This window comes from Microcaecilia unicolor, chromosome 2, assembly GCF_901765095.1.
Source record: "Microcaecilia unicolor chromosome 2, aMicUni1.1, whole genome shotgun sequence".
Classification (NCBI taxonomy): domain Eukaryota; kingdom Metazoa; phylum Chordata; class Amphibia; order Gymnophiona; family Siphonopidae; genus Microcaecilia; species Microcaecilia unicolor.
In genome coordinates this window covers 27610058-27628502 of record NC_044032.1, presented here as the reverse complement: position 1 = coordinate 27628502, position 18445 = coordinate 27610058, and the positions used below count along the sequence as shown (strand labels likewise).

Here is an 18445-nt window from a genome sequence, read left to right as displayed (position 1 = left end):
TTAAAGGTCCATCTAGCCCAGCATTCTGCTTCCAACAGTGGCCAATTTAGGTCACAAATACCTGCAGGATCCCCAAAAGTTGCAAGATTCCTTGCTATTTACCGCAACAGATAAGCAGTGGCTACCCCTGGTCTACCTTAATAATAATAATAACCGCAAATAGAGAGGGTAATACAGCATACACAGAAAGTATACAAGACAAAAAAAAGCAACACTGGGCCTTCAAGACTGGGACAATAAAAGTTCTTTATTGATGACCCGACACGGGCCGTGTTTCGGCGTGCTTCAGGGGTACTTTTATGTGAAGATTGGTTGTGTTACTGCCATGTGATTGCTGAAATGCTGCAGTCAGCATAATCATGAATAATTATTAATATCATCATAAATAACATCTATTCCTTATGACGATCTTAATTTACATGCATACACCATATGCAGATGGATTTTTATGTTATTTATGATAATTATTCATGATGATTTTAATTTACATATGAATATATGTGCTCTATCTCCATTATTTTACAACAAGTAATTTTTATATGTATGTTTTCAAAGGTAAATATGTTTATGATTATTTATTTAGGTATATTTTTAAGAGATGCTATAATTTCATAGTATTTTATGTTTTAAAATTATTTCTATTACCAATATTTGTAATCTCAAAGTACAATCATTACTTGTTTGAATTATTGATTCTTATCTGTATATGATTTTATGTGTTTTGTTGTTAGACCTGAGGCAGGTGTCATTTGACGCCGAAACATGGCCCGTGTCGGGTCACCTGTCAATAAAGTACTCCTGTTGTCCTAGTCTTGAAGGCCCAGTGTTGCTTTTTTTTGTTTGTATACTGGTGAGGAGTGGCCTAGTGGTTAGGGTGGTGGACTCTGGTCCTGGGGAACTGAGTTTGATTCCCACTTCAGGCACAGGCAGCTCCTTGTGAATCTGGGCAAGTCAGTTAACCCTTCATTGCCCCAGGTACAAATAAGTACCTGTATATAATATGTAAGCCGCATTGAGCCTGCCATGAGTGGGAAAGCGCGGGGTACAACTGTAACAAAAAATAAATAAATTACCCTCTCTATTTGTCTTGTACAAATGTCAGTTGAAATCTTATAACAGACACAGGTAAACTTTTGTCAGTTACTTTTTACATCTGAATGTGTTCGCTAGGGGCATCCATAGTTATCAGCATACTGGTACAGGATACAATCTGTAACATATTACGTTTATGTTCATGGCATTCTTGTATAAATGCTTGCTTTCTAAACTATTGCTCCAGTGCTTCAATAGGTTTCAATTTATCACGAAATTAAAAGTTACATGTTACAAGGAAACCCTAATGTGTTACTTACCAAACTGGCTGAGAACAGATGATTGGGCATTAGGGGGTTTGATGTCCCAGGAGGTGGTAGTGCTTGAGTTACTGCTGCTTTGTTGGCTGCTCTGTGCAGTGAACTGGTTCAAAACTGGAGATTTCAATTGCTCAAGAATCTGTAAGTCTGCAGAGTTTGTCATTTTCAAGGACCCAAGATCACCAAACCCGGAGCCAAGAACAGAGGACTAGTAAATAAACATATTGCATTATTAGTGTTTACACCTTTTCCTGTCCTATATTTCCAAATTTAAGTTACAATTATGGTCAAGAATCACTACACTCAGATATCATATACAGTACAGTAGGAAGATACTACTACTAATTGTTTCTATAGTGCTACTAGACGTACACAGCACTGTACACTGAACATGTAAGAGACAGTCCCTGCTTGACAGAGCTTACAATCTAATCAAGACAGAAACAGGATAGATAAGGAAATTACTTAAGGTGGGAATTATAAAACAGACATTAGTACTGAACAAGTGGTAAGTAGAAGTAGAACTAAATCTATATCCACATAAAACATTTCACTGGGCCATAGTCACCAAAAAAAACAAACAAACAAAACCACAGCTGACAAAATGCAAAGGGCCCTGTTTACGAAGTCGCGTTACAGTCGTGTTAGCGTTTTTAGCGCGCTCTAAGCATTAGTGCACGCTAATTGTGTAGATGCCCATAACATTCCTATGGGCATCTACATAGTTAGCGCACGCTAATGTTTAGCACATGCTAAAAACACTAGCGCATCTTAGTAAGCAAGGCCCAAAGTGGCTTAAAAGCAAACAGAGGAAACTTAGGGAAAAAAAAAAAAAAAAAAAGATGTTCAAAAACCTGAAATATAGATGTGAGCAAGTTAGGAAACAGTTTGCCTAGCTTGCCTGTTTGTTTGTGTGTCCAACTTTCACACATTCCATACAGATGTACTTCATTAAAAGGTATGTGTGTATTACAGATAATCATTAATACATCACAGAGAATCATGTTCCTCCTCCATAAATCAATTATGCAAAGTAACTGATTTAATTTTTTATGCAATTATATTACATAGAATGTTCAACATTCTTAAATGTTTATGCGGGTACTTGTATATACCGTAGAACTATCTAGTGTGGAAAGATCCATTTTGTATACAGTTTAAAATCTCTCCAGGACAGTTTTGTTTATTACTAACAACGAAGTTGTGTTTCCCCACAAATATTTGGTGACATTTTTCTTGCATTTTTTATTCTAAACAGATATTTTTAAAAAGAAGTCAGTGGTTACTTAGCAGTTAACTGAAGATTTCAATCTAAAATCTGAATTTAAAACTATCCCACTGTATAATCAATTAAAATTTTAGTGATGTTAAACAGCTACTCTTTCCTCCCATAGCTGGTGCTTTAGGATAAATGATTTTGATATAGAATCTTAGCACATTAACAAATCATGATGTTTAGTTTTTCTTTGCTTTTCTGTCTAATCAGGCCTATGTTTTAATTTTGCTGGTTTTTAACATGTTATTACTTTGATTCCATTCTAAACCTACCACATTGGGAGGGGAATATGAATTGACGGTACTGGCGTTTCCTGTTCCCGATGTCATCTGAGAACTGTGTTGGGAATTTGTAAAGACAAGAGCCTGGCCAAAGCTCTGTTGCCGCGAAGATTCAAACGTGCTGGATTCTACTTCAGGACTTGAGGGTGGTTTCTGAAGTAATGCTACGAGATCAATGCTAAAGAAAAATGAAAAATAAAGCAGGGGAAACCCACTGTATTACTATAAAACAAAGGAGAGCCTGAAAAAAATTGTTAAGCATTCAAGTAAGCGGCAATAACATGACACCTGGCAATTTCCTACACAGCTGCTAGTTTATGAAATTCTTATAAGTTCCATGGTTAAGAAATAGTTGCCCACTTGAAATGGGGGTTCCTCTGTAGACTGAAAGATAAGTCAGACACTCAAGTAGGCGGCATCTGACAGCACTGACACGTACTAACTCACACAGGTGTTACTTCACATGTTCTCTCAGTCTTACATAGAGATTAGGAGGCAACACTCTGGGAAAGGGGCAGGCATACGTGTCCAATTTATCATGGTCTCTATAGAAAACCACTGTTATTATTTATTTCTAACTACTCTATTTCCACTGAAAACAGAAGAAATCATCCAGAAAGTGGGGAAACCCAAGCTGAGAGTTATGCTATTTAAATTTAGGTGTAGGCCTCGCACGGTAACCTGGAAAATACACATTGCTTGGGCAGTTTGACCATTAACTGAAAAGGCCTTGCCAGGAGGAGGAGTGGCCTAGTGGTTAAGTGTGGTGGACTTTGGTCCTGGGGAACTGGGTTCAATTCCCACTGCAGGCACAGGCAGCTCCTTGTCACTCTGGGCAAGTCACTTAACCCTCCATTGCCCCAGGTACAAATAAGTACCTGTATATAATATGTAAGCCGCATTGAACCTGCTATGAGTGGGAAAGTGCAGGGTACACAGGCAACAAAAATAAAATAAAATATGCTGTCCATAAAGCGAATGCTACATACCTGTAGAAGGTATTCTCCGAGGACAGCAGGCTGATTGTTCTCACTGATGGGTGACGTCCACGGCAGCCCCTCCAATCGGAATCTTCACTAGCAAAGTCCTTTGCTAGCCCTCGCGCGCACCGCGCATGCGCGGCCGTCTTCCCGCCCGAAACCGGCTCGAGCCGGCCAGTCTCATATGTAGCAAGACAAGAGAAGGGAAGACACAACTCCAAAGGGGAGGCGGGCGGGTTTGTGAGAACAATCAGCTTGCTGTCCTCGGAGAATACCTTCTACAGGTATGTAGCATTCGCTTTCTCCGAGGACAAGTAGGCTGCTTGTTCTCACTGATGGGGTATCCCTAGCCCCCAGGCTCACTCAAAACAACAACCATGGTCAATTGGGCCTCGCAACGGCGAGGACATAACTGAGATTGACCTAAAAAATTTACCAACTAACTGAGAGTGCAGCCTGGAACAGAACAAACAGGGCCCTCGGGGGGTGGAGTTGGATCCTAAAGCCCAAACAGGTTCTGAAGAACTGACTGCCCGAACCGACTGTCGCGTCGGGTATCCTGCTGCAGGCATCAATAGAGGCTGACTTCAAGTGGGCTACCGACGCAGCCATGGCTCTAACATTATGAGCCGTGACATGACCCTCAAGAGCCAGCCCCGCCTGGGCGTAAGTGAAGGAAATGCAATCTGCTAGCCAATTGGATATGGTGCGTTTCCCCACAGCCACTCCCCTCCTGTTGGGATCAAAAGAAACAAACAATTGGGCGGACTGTCTGTTGGGCTGTGTCCGCTCCAGGTAGAAGGCCAATGCTCTCTTGCAGTCCAATGTGTGCAGCTGACGTTCAGCAGGGCAGGAATGAGGACGGGGAAAGAATGTTGGCAAGACAATTGACTGGTTCAGATGGAACTCCGACACGACCTTTGGCAGGAACTTAGGGTGAGTGCGGAGGACTACTCTGTTATGATGAAATTTGGTGTAAGGGGCCTGGGCTACCAGGGCCTGAAGCTCACTGACTCTACGAGCTGAAGTAACTGCCACCAAGAAAATGACCTTCCAGGTCAAGTACTTCAGATGGCAGGAGTTCAGTGGCTCAAAAGGAGGTTTCATCAGCTGGGTGAGAACAACATTGAGATCCCATGACACTGTAGGAGGCTTGACAGGGGGCTTTGACAAAAGCAAACCTCTCATGAAGCGAACAACTAAAGGCTGTCCTGAGATCGGCTTACCTTCCACATGGTAATGGTATGCACTGATTGCACTAAGGTGAACCCTTACAGAGTTGGTCTTGAGACCAGACTCAGACAAGTGCAGAAGGTATTCAAGCAGGGTCTGTGTAGGGCAAGAGCGAGGATCTAGGGCCTTGCTGTCACACCAGACGGCAAACCTCCTCCATAGAAAGAAGTAACTCCTCTTAGTGGAATCTTTCCTGGAAGCAAGCAAGATGCGGGAGACACCCTCTGACAGACCCAAAGAGGCAAAGTCTACGCTCTCAACATCCAGGCCGTGAGAGCCAGGGACCGGAGGTTGGGATGCAGAAGAGCCCCTTCGTCCTGCGTGATGAGGGTCGGAAAACACTCCAATCTCCACGGTTCTTCGGAGGATAACTCCAGAAGAAGAGGGAACCAGATCTGACACGGCCAAAAAGGAGCAATCAGAATCATGGTGCCTCGGTCTTGCTTGAGTTTCAACAAAGTCTTCCCCACCAGAGGAATGGGAGGATAAGCATACAGAAGGCCCTCCCCCCAATCCAGGAGGAAGGCATCCGATGCCAGTCTGCCATGGGCCTGAAGCCTGGAACAGAACTGAGGGACTTTGTGGTTTGCTCGAGATGCAAACAGATCCACCAAGGGGGTGCCCCACGCTTGGAAGATCTGGCGCACCACCCGGGAGTTGAGCGACCACTCGTGAGGTTGCATAATCCTGCTCAATCTGTCGGCCAGACTGTTGTTTACGCCTGCCAGATATGTGGCTTGGAGCACCATGCCGTGCCGGCGAGCCCAGAGCCACATGCTGACGGCTTCCTGACACAGGGGGCGAGATCCGGTGCCCCCCTGCTTGTTGACATAGTACATGGCAACCTGGTTGTCTGTCTGAATTTGGATAATTTGGTGGGACAGCCGATCTCCGAAAGCCTTCAGAGCGTTCCAGATCGCTCGCAACTCCAGAAGATTGATCTGTAGATCGCGTTCCTGGAAGGACCAGCTTCCTTGGGTGTGAAGCCCATCGACATGAGCTCCCCATCCCAGGAGAGACGCATCCGTGGTCAGCACTTTTTGTGGCTGAGGAATTTGGAAAGGACGTCCCAGAGTCAAATTGGACCAAATCGTCCACCAATACAGGGATTCGAGAAAACTCGTGGACAGGTGGATCATGTCTTCTAGATCCCCAGCAGCCTGAAACCACTGGGAAGCTAGGGTCCATTGAGCAGATCTCATGTGAAGGCGGGCCATGGGAGTCACATGAACTGTGGAGGCCATGTGGCCCAGCAATCTCAACATCTGCCGAGCTGTGATCTGCTGGGACGCTCGCACCCGCGAGACGAGGGACAACAAGTTGTTGGCCCTCGCCTCTGGGAGATAGGCGCGAGCCGTCCGAGAATCCAGCAGAGCTCCTATGAATTCGAGTCTCTGTGCTGGGAGAAGATGGGACTTTGGGTAATTTATCACAAACCCCAGTAGCTCCAGGAGGCGAATAGTCATCTGCATGGACTGCAGGGCTCCTGCTTCGGACGTGTTCTTCACCAGCCAATCGTCGAGATATGGGAACACGTGCACCCCCAGCCTGCGAAGTGCCGCTGCTACTACAGCCAAGCACTTTGTGAACACCCTGGGCGCAGAGGCGAGCCCAAAGGGTAGCACACAGTACTGGAAGTGACGTGTGCCCAGCTGAAATCGCAGATACTGTCTGTGAGCTGGCAGTATTGGGATGTGTGTGTAGGCATCCTTCAAGTCCAGAGAGCATAGCCAATCGTTTTCCTGAATCATGGGAAGTAGGGTGCCCAGGGAAAGCATCCTGAACTTTTCTTTGACCAGATATTTGTTCAGGGCCCTTAGGTCTAGGATGGGACGCATCCCCCCTGTTTTCTTTTCCACAAGGAAGTACCTGGAATAGAATCCCAGCCCTTCTTGCCCGGATGGCACGGGCTCGACCGCATTGGCGCTGAGAAGGGCGGAGAGTTCCTCTGCAAGTACCTGCTTGTGCTGGAAGCCGTAAGACTGAGCTCCCGGTGGACAATTTGGAGGTTTTGAGGCCAAATTGAGGGTGTATCCTTGCCGGACTATTTGGAGAACCCACTGATCGGAGGTTATGAGAGGCCATCTTTGGTGAAAAACTTTCAACCTCCCTCCGACTGGCAGGTCGCCCGGCACTGACACTTGGATGGCGGCTATGCTCTGCTGGAGCCAGTCAAAAGCTCGTCCCTTGCTTTTGCTGGGGAGCCGAGGGGCCTTGCTGAGTCGCACGCTGCTGACGAGAGCGAGCGCGCTGGGGCTTAGCCTGGGCCGCAGGCTGTTGAGAAGGAGGATTGTACCTACACTTGCCAGAAGAGTAGGGAACAGTCTTCCTTCCCCCGAAAAATCGTCTACCTGTAGAGGTAGAAGCTGAAGGCTGCCGGCGGGAGAACTTGTCGAATGCGGTGTCCCGCTGGTGGAGCTGCTCTACCACCTGTTCGACTTTCTGTCCAAAAATATTATCCGCACGGCAAGGCGAGTCCGCAATCCGCTGCTGGATTCTATTCTCCAGGTCGGAGGCACGCAGCCATGAGAGCCTGCGCATCACCACACCTTGAGCAGCGGCCCTGGACGCAACATCAAAGGTGTCATACACCCCTCTGGCCAGGAATTTTCTGCACGCCTTCAGCTGCCTGACCACCTCCTGAAAAGGCTTGGCTTGCTCAGGGGGGAGAGCATCATGCAAGCCCGCCAACTGCCGCACATTGTTCCGCATGTGTATGCTCGTGTAGAGCTGGTAAGACTGAATTTTGGCCACGAGCATAGAAGAATGGTAGGCCTTCCTCCCAAAGGAGTCTAAGGTTCTAGCGTCCTTGCCCGGGGGCGCCGAAGCATGCTCCCTAGAACTCTTAGCCTTCTTTAGGGCCAGATCCACAACTCCAGAATCATGAGGCAACTGAGTGCGCATCAGATCTGGGTCCCCATGGATCCGGTACTGGGACTCGATCTTCTTGGGGATGTGGGGATTAGTTAATGGTTTTGTCCAGTTCGCAAGCAATGTCTTTTTTAGGACATGGTGCAAGGGAACAGTGGACGCTTCCTTAGGTGGAGAAGGATAGTCCAGGAGCTCAAACATTTCAGCCCTGGGCTCGTCCTCCACAACCACCGGGAAGGGGATGGCCGTAGACATCTCCCGGACAAAGGAAGCGAAAGACAGACTCTCAGGAGGAGAAAGCTGTCTTTCAGGAGAGGGAGTGGGATCGGAAGGAAGACCCTCAGACTCCTCGTCGGAGAAATATCTGGGGTCCTCTTCCTCTTCCCACGAGGCCTCACCCTCTGTGTCAGACACAAGTTCACGGACCTGTGTCTGCAACCGTGCCCGACTCGACTCCGTGGAGCCACGTCCACGATGGGGGCGTCGAGAGGTAGACTCCCTCGCCCGCATCGGCGAAGCTCCCTCCGCCGACGTAGTCGGGGAGCCTTCCTGGGAGGCGACGGCAGCCGGCACTGCACGCGGCGCCGACGCCGGGGACCTCACCTCGGGCGATGGGCCAGCCGGCGCCACGCTCGACGGTACCGGTGGCGCAAGCACCGCCGGTACCGGAGGGGTAGGGCGCAACAGCTCTCCCAGGATCTCTGGGAGAACGGCCCGGAGGCTCTCGTTCAGAGCGGCTGCGGAGAAAGGCATGGAAGTCGATGCAGGCGTCGACGTCAGAACCTGTTCCGGGCGTGGAGGCTGTTCCGGGCTGTCCAGAGTGGAGCGCATCGACACCTCCTGAACAGAGGGTGAGCGGTCCTCTCGGTGCCGATGCCTACTGGGTGCCGACTCCCTCGGCGACCCAGAGCTCTCGGTACCGACACGGGAAGGGGACCGGTGACGATGCTTCTTCGATTTCTTAGAACGAAGCATGTCACCGGAGCTTCCCGGTACCGACGAGGAGGACGTAGAATCCAGCCGTCGCTTCCTCGGGGCCGAGGCTGAAGGGGGTCGGTCTCGGGGGGGCTGTACCGCAGGAGCCCTCAGGGTAGGGGGAGACCCACCCGAAAGGCTCACCGCCACCAGCAGGGGAATGGACAGCCCTCACCTGCACTCCCGACGATGCACCACCGTCCGACGACATCAGCAGACGAGGTCCCGGTACCACCGACGTCGATGCAGCTATCCGATGTCTCGGCGCCGATGCAGAGGGCCGATGCCTCGATGCACTCGATGCACTGGCAGCCGAGGATGAATCTCTGGACGCTGAAGACGTCGATGCACACGATACCCCCGGTGCCGATGCCGATGAAGAGCCCGAGAACAAAACGTTCCACTGGGCCAATCTCGCTACCTGAGTCCGCCTTTGCAAAAGGGAACACAGACTACAGGCCTGAGGGCGGTGCTCGGCCCCCAGACACTGAAGACACGACGCGTGCCTGTCAGTGAGCGAGATAACCCGGGCGCACTGGGTGCACTTCTTGAAGCCGCTGGAAGGCTTCGATGTCATGGGCGGAAAAATCACGCCGGCGAAATCAAAATCCGAAATGACGAAAGTGAGCACCAAAACTTTGAGGGAGAAAAATCTCGACCGAGGCCGAAAAGAGGCCTACCCCGACGACGAAAGAAAACTTACCGGGGCAAAGACTGAAAATACGGGAAGGGGCAAAACAAAACCCGAGGGGGCTTCCGGAGCACTTCCCGAACAAATTCTTAAGATTTTCCGAAGAAAAAACACGTCGAAGAGAAAAAGGACGCGCGAGGTCGACTTTCCGGGGCTCGACACGGCGAAAACACAACCGTACCGAGTGCGGACGAAAGAAGACTGGCCGGCTCGAGCCGGTTTCGGGCGGGAAGACGGCCGCGCATGCGCGGTGCGCGCGAGGGCTAGCAAAGGACTTTGCTAGTGAAGATTCCGATTGGAGGGGCTGCCGTGGACGTCACCCATCAGTGAGAACAAGCAGCCTGCTTGTCCTCGGAGAAAGTAGTGATATGAAAGTGTGAACAGAATACCACATTGCAGTTCTACATATTTCTTAAATTAAAAGTTAGGAAGTCATCAACAGAGATTTTCATTGTTCTCACTTGATGAGTTTTTACTTATCATTTAGCTAAAATCCTATTATGCTGTAGAACTGATACGCAGGCTACTATGTCAGTTTTACATTTTTAGCTACTACTATTCTAAGTCTTATATCAAAGGATATGAAGAGCTGAGTTAATTGACAATATAACTTTTTTTTCACATAGTAAGCCAACACTTTTCCAGTTCAGCGTGTTCAATACTTGCTCACTTTTGTGTATGTAAGTCCCTGGAGAAGAAAGTGGGAAGTTCTATGAATAAGATGTTAACAGCTGATACCACATTTCATACAAATTTAGCTCAGGTTTAATAGACCACCATATTCGGTAACAATTGCAGATGTAGACATAATAGACAAGTGACTGAAGCATGCTTACTCTTTGGGATTAAGTTATTGTTACTAAGAAGAGACTGTTCCCAGAGAGTAGTTCAACTCTTCTGATTCTATAGGATCAATGAGTGTTTTTGTGTATTGAGAAATTAGATCTTACCTGCTAATTTGCTTTCCTTTAGTCCCTCCAGACCGGACCAGGATTGGACTGATGGGTTGTGCTCGCCTACCAGCAGGTGGAGACTGAGAAAAAACTCTGACTCTAGAGAGCCAATAGGAGCCCTGGCCATGTGACCTTAGCCTCAGTATTTGAATAACAAAGCAGGAAAGAAAGAAAGACCTTCTGTGCCGTATGGAATCCTAGCAGCCACAAAGCACTCGGCAATGCCAAGTATCAGAGCTCACCAGCAACTCTCACCAGAGAAGTGGTATGGCCCGATATGTATTACAGCTCACCAGCAACTCTCACTAGAGAAGTGGTATGGCTCACTTGTACTATAGCTCACCAGCAACTCTCACCAGAGAAGCGATATGGCTCACATGTAATATAGCTCACCAGCAACTCTCCCCAGAGAAGTGGTATGGCTCACATATAATATAGCTCACCCGCAACTCTCACCAGAGAAGTGGTATGGCTCACTTGTCTTATAGCTCACCAGCAACTCTCACCAGAGAAGTGGTATGGCTCACTTGTCTTATAGCTCACCAGCAACTCTCACCAGAGAAGTGGTATGGCCCACTTAAGATTTTATATATATTCCATCAACTGAGCTTACCAGCAACTCTCACCAGAAAAGTGGTAAATCATATTTAAGGTTTTATAGATATTCCAGCAACTGAGCTCAGCCACAACTCTCACCAGAGAAGTGGTATGGCGTATTTAAGGTTTTATAGATAGATTCCAGCAATTGAGCTCACCAGCAACCACCAGAGAAGTGGTATAGACCACGTAAAGTTCTGTATATATATAGTATTGTTCCACGAATCGTAAAGGAATGAATACACTTCCTACTGAATACACTTCCTACTTAATAAAAGAAGCTAAAGAGTAGAGAGAACATGGGAGGGGCCTGGTCCGGTCTGGAGGGACTAAAGGAAAGCAAATTAGCAGGTAAGATCTAATTTCTCCTTCCTTAGCGTCCCTCCAGACCGGACCAGGATTGGACTGATGGGAAGTACCAAAGCAGTAATCTGAAGGGAGGGACCTTATGAAAACTGCAGAGAAATGTTCATGCTGCATAGGCCACCTGGTGACAACTAACATGTAGTGTGTCCCAATGAGCAAAATAAAATGAAACTAGGACTAAGTTGCCAACTTACCAATGTGCACCGAGAGCACCAAAAATCGCCGTAGTAAGAATAGAGTCCGCTTCTGAAGTTGTGGAATATGTTGTAATACGCTGTGGAACTGCCCTCTCAGCAAGAAGAGAAATAGACACTCTCATTTCCTTGATCCTTCGCGATATAGCGGGTTAGAAACAATGAAAAACTTTTACGCCTACTGGCTAGAAGGACAAAACCAATAAGAAAAAACCGATTGGGAAAGGTGAAAACTTTAAACTACAGCAGACTGAAAAGAAGTTACCCACTGTAGAAGTATTCCACACATAGATCTACTTGCTGCAATGGCTACTGGGAAACACTGCTTGAAGAGGAAAACTTTATAGAAAAAGTTATGGCTACTAGAAAACAGAACTTTAAGAGTCTGTTCACCTAGTTCACCTAGCTGGTGGACGAAGCGGGAGGTACAGGTGCAGGACTCCTTTAAGAAACCGCTTTGACAGTGGATGCTGCATAAGCGTGCGGTTGTCAACAGTATCATGCATCACAGATAGAGCTGCCAAATGAACTCTAATGGATGAGTAAGACAGACAAGATTTCGCAAGATGCAGAAGATATTCCAAAACATGCAAAATGGATACTGTTTGTGGAATGAAGTGGCGAGAGGAGTACCACAGAGTGAACCGTCGCCACTTTGATTCATAGGACTTTAATGTAGATTTCTGTCTGGAAGCAATTAAAACTTGAAGTACTTCCTGCGAAAATATCAAAGATGTTGCAGACCCAGTAACCACGCCATAAGTTTGAGTGACTGGGGGTCCGGATGTAGAAGGGTGCCTTGGTTCTGCGTAAACACCTAGTGAGATGATGGAAGAAACGCATAAAGAAGGCTGAAAAAATGAGAGTCCATTCACCTAAATGCAGGGTGACACAACTAAGAAAAAATGAGTACAAACTCAAGAGTATACTCTTAACTCCTCCTTGGCGGATGACATAACCCATTGCCATGGCAAGGACCAACATAGCTCTCTCCGCCTTGTTTGTCAGTAGGGAAAACAAAATTCACCCGAAGGTAAAACGAATTGCTGAGGTCCCCCAGAAAAAAAATATATACAAAAAAGCTTCTGCCAAAAAGTGTACTGCACGAAGCATCCCAATGACAGAACTAAGGTTCTTGAGATAACTAGATGACACTTAAATAGCGCGATTGATGACCCTGAGATTCGCAATAGGATGAAGGAAAATTCCTTCTTGGGCATTAGAAAGTAAAATTGCATTCTGCAGAATAGAGCGAGGAAATGGCCGAAGGCCCAAGGTCACCAAGAAAAATATAAACTGGGATGATTGCAGAGGAGACAAAAGACTGTGCGCCAACCTGACTAAACAAAGAGAAAATCAGAGATATCTGATGAGAGATCAAATGAGAGATCAAATGAGAGGCCTGGCTACAATCACCACCCAACCTAGAGACTGTAAGAAATGCAACACCCGGTGCGTGACCTGAGAACTCTGCTGATAAGACTTTCTCCAATTAGGCAGTCGTCTAGGTAAGAATGAAATGACCCTAAGAGCGCAATGAACATCCTCTTAGATCTATAAAAGAACGGAAGAGAGAGTACTGCTGAAAATGACCGGTTAATGCATAAGCAAAAAACTAGCCATTCTCTGGATCCTGAGGAGAAGAGGAAGGGTGACCAAGGACACCAGTTAAATAGGGCTACAAACTCCAACCCTATCTCTATGGCGTTCCATAGTTGGGTAAGTTCTGAATATAGGAGTCCACCAGCTATGGTAGTACGCTCCGGACAGAAAAAAAAATGTCCCAGTATGAACGTCTGATTCACCGGCCTGTAATTTCTTGGATCTCCCTAATCCACATACCACTAATCCACGTACCACGGTCATGCGTCCTCCCTCACTGAGATGTAGATTGTAAGCTCCTTTGAGCAGGGAACGTCCTTCTTTGTTAATTTGTACAGCGCTGCGTAACCCTAGTAGCGCTCTAGAAATGTTAAGTAGTAGTAGTAGTACCAGACTCACACCCAATAGATATGAATGTTGAGCTTGTTTCAGGTTAAAACACCGAACCTAGGCCCAGGGTCCCCGGTGTTCCTAGTGGTGAACAGCCATGGCAAATATTGTATGCGTTAGTTTGCAGAATTACTGCAAAGCCTTGCTTTTGGAGCAGAGATTTCTGTTCGATACTCTTGTGAGAGGTTTTTTTTTTTTTGGTTTTTTTTTTAATGCTGTTCTGGCTGTAGAAAGGTGGACATTTGAGCTTCCCCAGAATGGCAAAACTTATGTACCTATGCCCATTAGATATGAATGCTGGACTTGATGGACTTTAGGCCTTACCCAGCATAACCATACTTATGTACCTATGGTATAAATACACAGGAAGTGAGTGAATCCCCTTCCAATTGAAAGAACACTCTGGAGTGAAGGCGCATAGAATGAAAATGAAAAAGGACAAACTTGGAAATTACCTGTAACGAAAAAAGTGAAGTTGTGCCACAGCCACTTGGTGAAGGCAGTGTAGACAAGACTGTATCTGAATTCAAGAAAGCTTGATATAACATCAGGTCTCTAAGGAAGAGGAAGAGATAGCAGATGGTATGTATAGGCATACTGGACCAAACCAGGATGTTTATAATCTGCCAATGCTGAACTGATAGAGTAGAGACAAACATGAGTAGATGGTTTGAGGACCGTCCACTATCTTTAAGTGAAAGGATGACTTTATTCTCTAAGTGACCATATGTCCTGTAAAAACCAGAAGAAAGCTAAAATGAAATATGAGAGGCTTCAAGGCAGTTGGAAAAGAAGGGAAGACATGAATAAAGCATGCCTGCTAAGGCAGCTGAGTGACTGGGAGCTTGGTAGACAGGACTGTCCCTCAGAGAATATGAAAGAGCTGATATATCCCCATGGCATCTGAACAATATACTGTATGCCTCTAGAGAAGGCTTCTTAAAGTCGGAAAAAGAAAACACTGTATAACACTACAGCCATTGAGAGTGTCTGTTAAGTTCTTAAAACACTATATAACATCATAGGCATGGAGTAAAATGCTTGAAAGGAACTAAGATATTATGGTCAGAATTGCAAAGTACCAATCAATTGACTCTTAGACAATGTAGTCCTATTCATCAGGGAATGAGAAAGACAGAAATTTACTCTATGCCTATAGAGAAAGTTTCTAAAGTTCTTAAAACACTGTATAATACTACAGCTATTGAGGAAAATGCTTGAAATGAATTATGATATTATGATAAGATGTAGATTTTCCACCAGGCAATGAAAAATGACTGAGCACCAGAAAAAACTAGTGTTAACAGCCCCGTGATACATAGAAATTTAAAAGAAGAAAAGCTTGTTATATATCCATATATGAAAGGAGCCCCCTTTCAACCAAATATTGCCTGCTGATGTGAAGAGCATTTTAGAATACGCCGTTCAGCACATACAAAAGTGTACACATCTTGGAGCCGAACTGCTCTATGAACTGCAGCCTTACCTTCAGCAGAGAGATCCCCGACTGATAAGATGGAGGGAGAAACAAAATGGCCGCCGTTCGCTCCACTGGCCCTGTGGCGATCGTCGACAGCGCGCCCGACACCTCCGAACAAGCGGAGCCCAGTGGAACGGCGAAGAAACAACAGCCGGCGAAAAAGGCCCCGAAAAAACTGGAGGCAGCACCGGACCCGAAGAAACCTTGAAGGGAGAGCAAAATTTACACGTTCCGGCTGCGTGAATTGCGCGACGCTGACCGACAGCAGCTGTTTGAACTTTTAAGCCATATCGGAAAAAAACAGGTGGCCGCGCTTACGCGGTTCGCACCTTTCTTTTTTTTTTTTTTCATTTGTTTAAACTGCCGCCGCCAAAACGCAAGAAAATGGAGGAAATTAAATCTGACGAGAAAAATCGCTGTTTAAAGTCACAGATACTGAATTATTTTCTTCTGTTTGTTTTTTTTTTTTTTTTTTATAACCCCTCAATCATAATAAAACACTGGAGCTGCCTGCTCGTTAGAAGTCTGGGGAAAGAAAGGCTGCTTCTTTGAATTTCCTTTTATTTGATTTAATTCTTTTAAAGCAGCTACCTGTTAAAAGTGGCTGCCTCTCCCAAAGACGGTACACCTTTCCAGAGAAAGGGACGGCCCTTCCCTGCTAAGCCAGGGAGATGGGGAGGAAGGGGGGTGGACTCGAGACACCCGAGTTTAACACCCCTGAGGCTGTCAAAGAAAGAAGAGAAAGGAAACCCTGTCAAGCCTCTAAATAAGATTCCAGGCACAGAAGAATTATCACAAATATCTGTAATATCTAAAGAGAAAAGGAGAGAGACTAATGGGCTCACTTCCTACCTGCTGGGAGACTGAGAAAATACTGAGGCTAAGGTCACATGGCCAGGGCTCCTATTGGCTCTCTAGAGTCAGAGTTTTTTCTCAGTCTCCACCTGCTGGTAGGCGAGCACAACCCATCAGTCCAATCCTGGTCCGGTCTGGAGGGACGCTAAGGAATAAGATGTTAACAGCTGATACCACATTTCATACAAATTTAGCTCAGGTTTAATAGACCACCATATTCGGTAACAATTGCAGATGTAGACATAATAGACAAGTGACTGAAGCATGCTTACTCTTTGGGATTAAGTTATTGTTACTAAGAAGAGACTGTTCCCAGAGAGTAGTTCAACTCTTCTGATTCTATAGGATCAATGAGTGTTTGTGTGTATTGAAATAGAACTGCATTAAGGTCTCATAGAATCTGTAGTTCCTTGACAGCTGTTTCAATGCCACATCCCTTAAACTGGTCACAAATGGACACCATGTATTGCTGCACCCAGTAATGTGTTGAAGGAACAATGCTATCATAATCAGATGTGCCTTTACAGAACAGCCAAGATTATGAAATGCGCTTTGATATTTATTCCACCTTTCGTCGAGTGCAAATAGCAGTCAAGACTTTGTTAGATAGATGACAAGGAGAACCATTCTCACTTGAAGTCAGGTCATTTCCTTTCTAGGATATCTTCTATTTCTTGACAAAGTTGGAAAGATGCTATTAATAGCACTCAACATCCATGCTGTGAGAGCTAGAATAGATGTTTCCCTAACCTTCAGTTAAGTCAGTTAAATATCTAACTACTTCTACAAGTGGAGGAGTAGCCTAGTGGTTAGTGTAGCGGCCTGAGAACTTGGGGAACTGGGTTTGATTCCCACTGGGCAAGCCACTTAACCCTTCAATGCCCCAGGTACAAAATGAGTACCTGTATATAATATGTAAACTGCTTTGATTGTAACCACAGAAAGGCGGTATAAATCCTATCCCCTTTCCCAGTTATGAATGAAGGAGATTCTGATATATTCTAAAGTTCCAGGTAATGACTGAGGAGCCAGTGCAGAAAGCAACCTCAGGTTAAGTTGCAGGGTTACCAACAGTTGAACACTAATTCTACACACTGAGCAGTGCAGAGAAGACCTGTGAACAGGTGTTAACTTGCATAGAAAACAGCTGCATGTCATATTAAAATGTATGCTGATAAGCTTGTTTAGGTATTCTGTGCTACGCAGAGAGTACACTGCCCACTTGATGCAAGCAAAACACGAGAAATTTACCAAGAGGGTCCAAAGTAGCACAGAAAGATTTGCAGAGAAGATTCCTTGTCAGTCTCACATTTAAAAGTCTCACATTTCAGTGATGGTTTTGTTCTGCAAGCCAAAGGATGCCAATAGCCCATACAAGTCTTAAAGGCAGATAGTGAGTCCAAACAAAACTAAAAGTGAAAGCACACATCGGTGCCTGTTCTTCAGCACCTAAATTTGAGTCTCTCAAATATTTCAATTTTTGAAAGGCTCATATTTGTGCGCTGAAGAACAGGCGCAGATATGTACTGAAACTTTGTTTTGGTTCAGGCATGCACACAAGAAGCTGCACTTACTACAAAACCATGTATGCATGCATTCGACATACTCCACCCATTTTTGCCACAATATAATTTGTGTATTATTAACTTGCTGCATTCAGTGCTATTAAGCTCACAGTAGAAGCAATACACTCAGACATTCGCGAGCAGCTGTACCACGAGCCTTTCTGCATCTCCCCCTGAGTGCTTCCAGGAGGTATGCTACCAAGAGACATCCTTTGAAAAACAGCCTACTTTCAGATCTTTAATGACTGTACGACATTAAAGCAACACTTGCTTGAGTGACACTTGGACCAGCGTCATATTGTCAAGTGTGACATATCACATGACACTATTGCACATCAGTTAGTGAAGCATAATTTGTAAGTGAGCGACAGTAAAATTAACTGTAGGAGTAACAGAAATAGAATGTATAAAATTTATGAAACATTAATAAAATTCATCTAAAAAAACATCAAGATGTGCCTTCACTGAAAGCATACAAATCCTAACAAAGCAAAGTTTTAAAAGGGTCCAAAAATAAAAACACAAAAAATGTGTAAATATTAAACAAATTCATATAACACCATAGTTTACAAAGAAATATATGCTGTTCACTTTAAACATTAGATAAAGTGGTAGGTCAGTCCACGTTTAAAGGTAATAAAATAGAAAAAGAAAACAAAAGAAAATAAGATATTTTTTTTTATTGGACTAACAATACATTTTTTTGATGAGCTTTTGAAGGTATCCCTTCTACTTCAGATCAGAAATGAACAAATGACATATCAGAATATATCTATGAAACATA

At 45.4% G+C, this 18445-nt stretch overlaps 1 protein-coding gene across 3 annotated transcripts in view; it reads right to left on the bottom strand.

The window, feature by feature from the left end:
* Positions 1-18445, bottom strand: part of LOC115462832 (ubiquitin-associated protein 2-like) — a 434768-nt gene that overhangs the window by 260034 nt on the left and 156289 nt on the right. For all 3 annotated transcript variants that reach the window (XM_030192863.1, XM_030192864.1, XM_030192865.1), the window contains 2 exons: positions 2901-3087; positions 1353-1560 (listed from right to left, as the gene is read on the bottom strand). In XM_030192863.1, coding sequence (XP_030048723.1) covers positions 1353-1560; positions 2901-3087 — 395 coding nt within the window. The remainder of the gene's footprint in view (positions 1-1352; positions 1561-2900; positions 3088-18445) is intronic.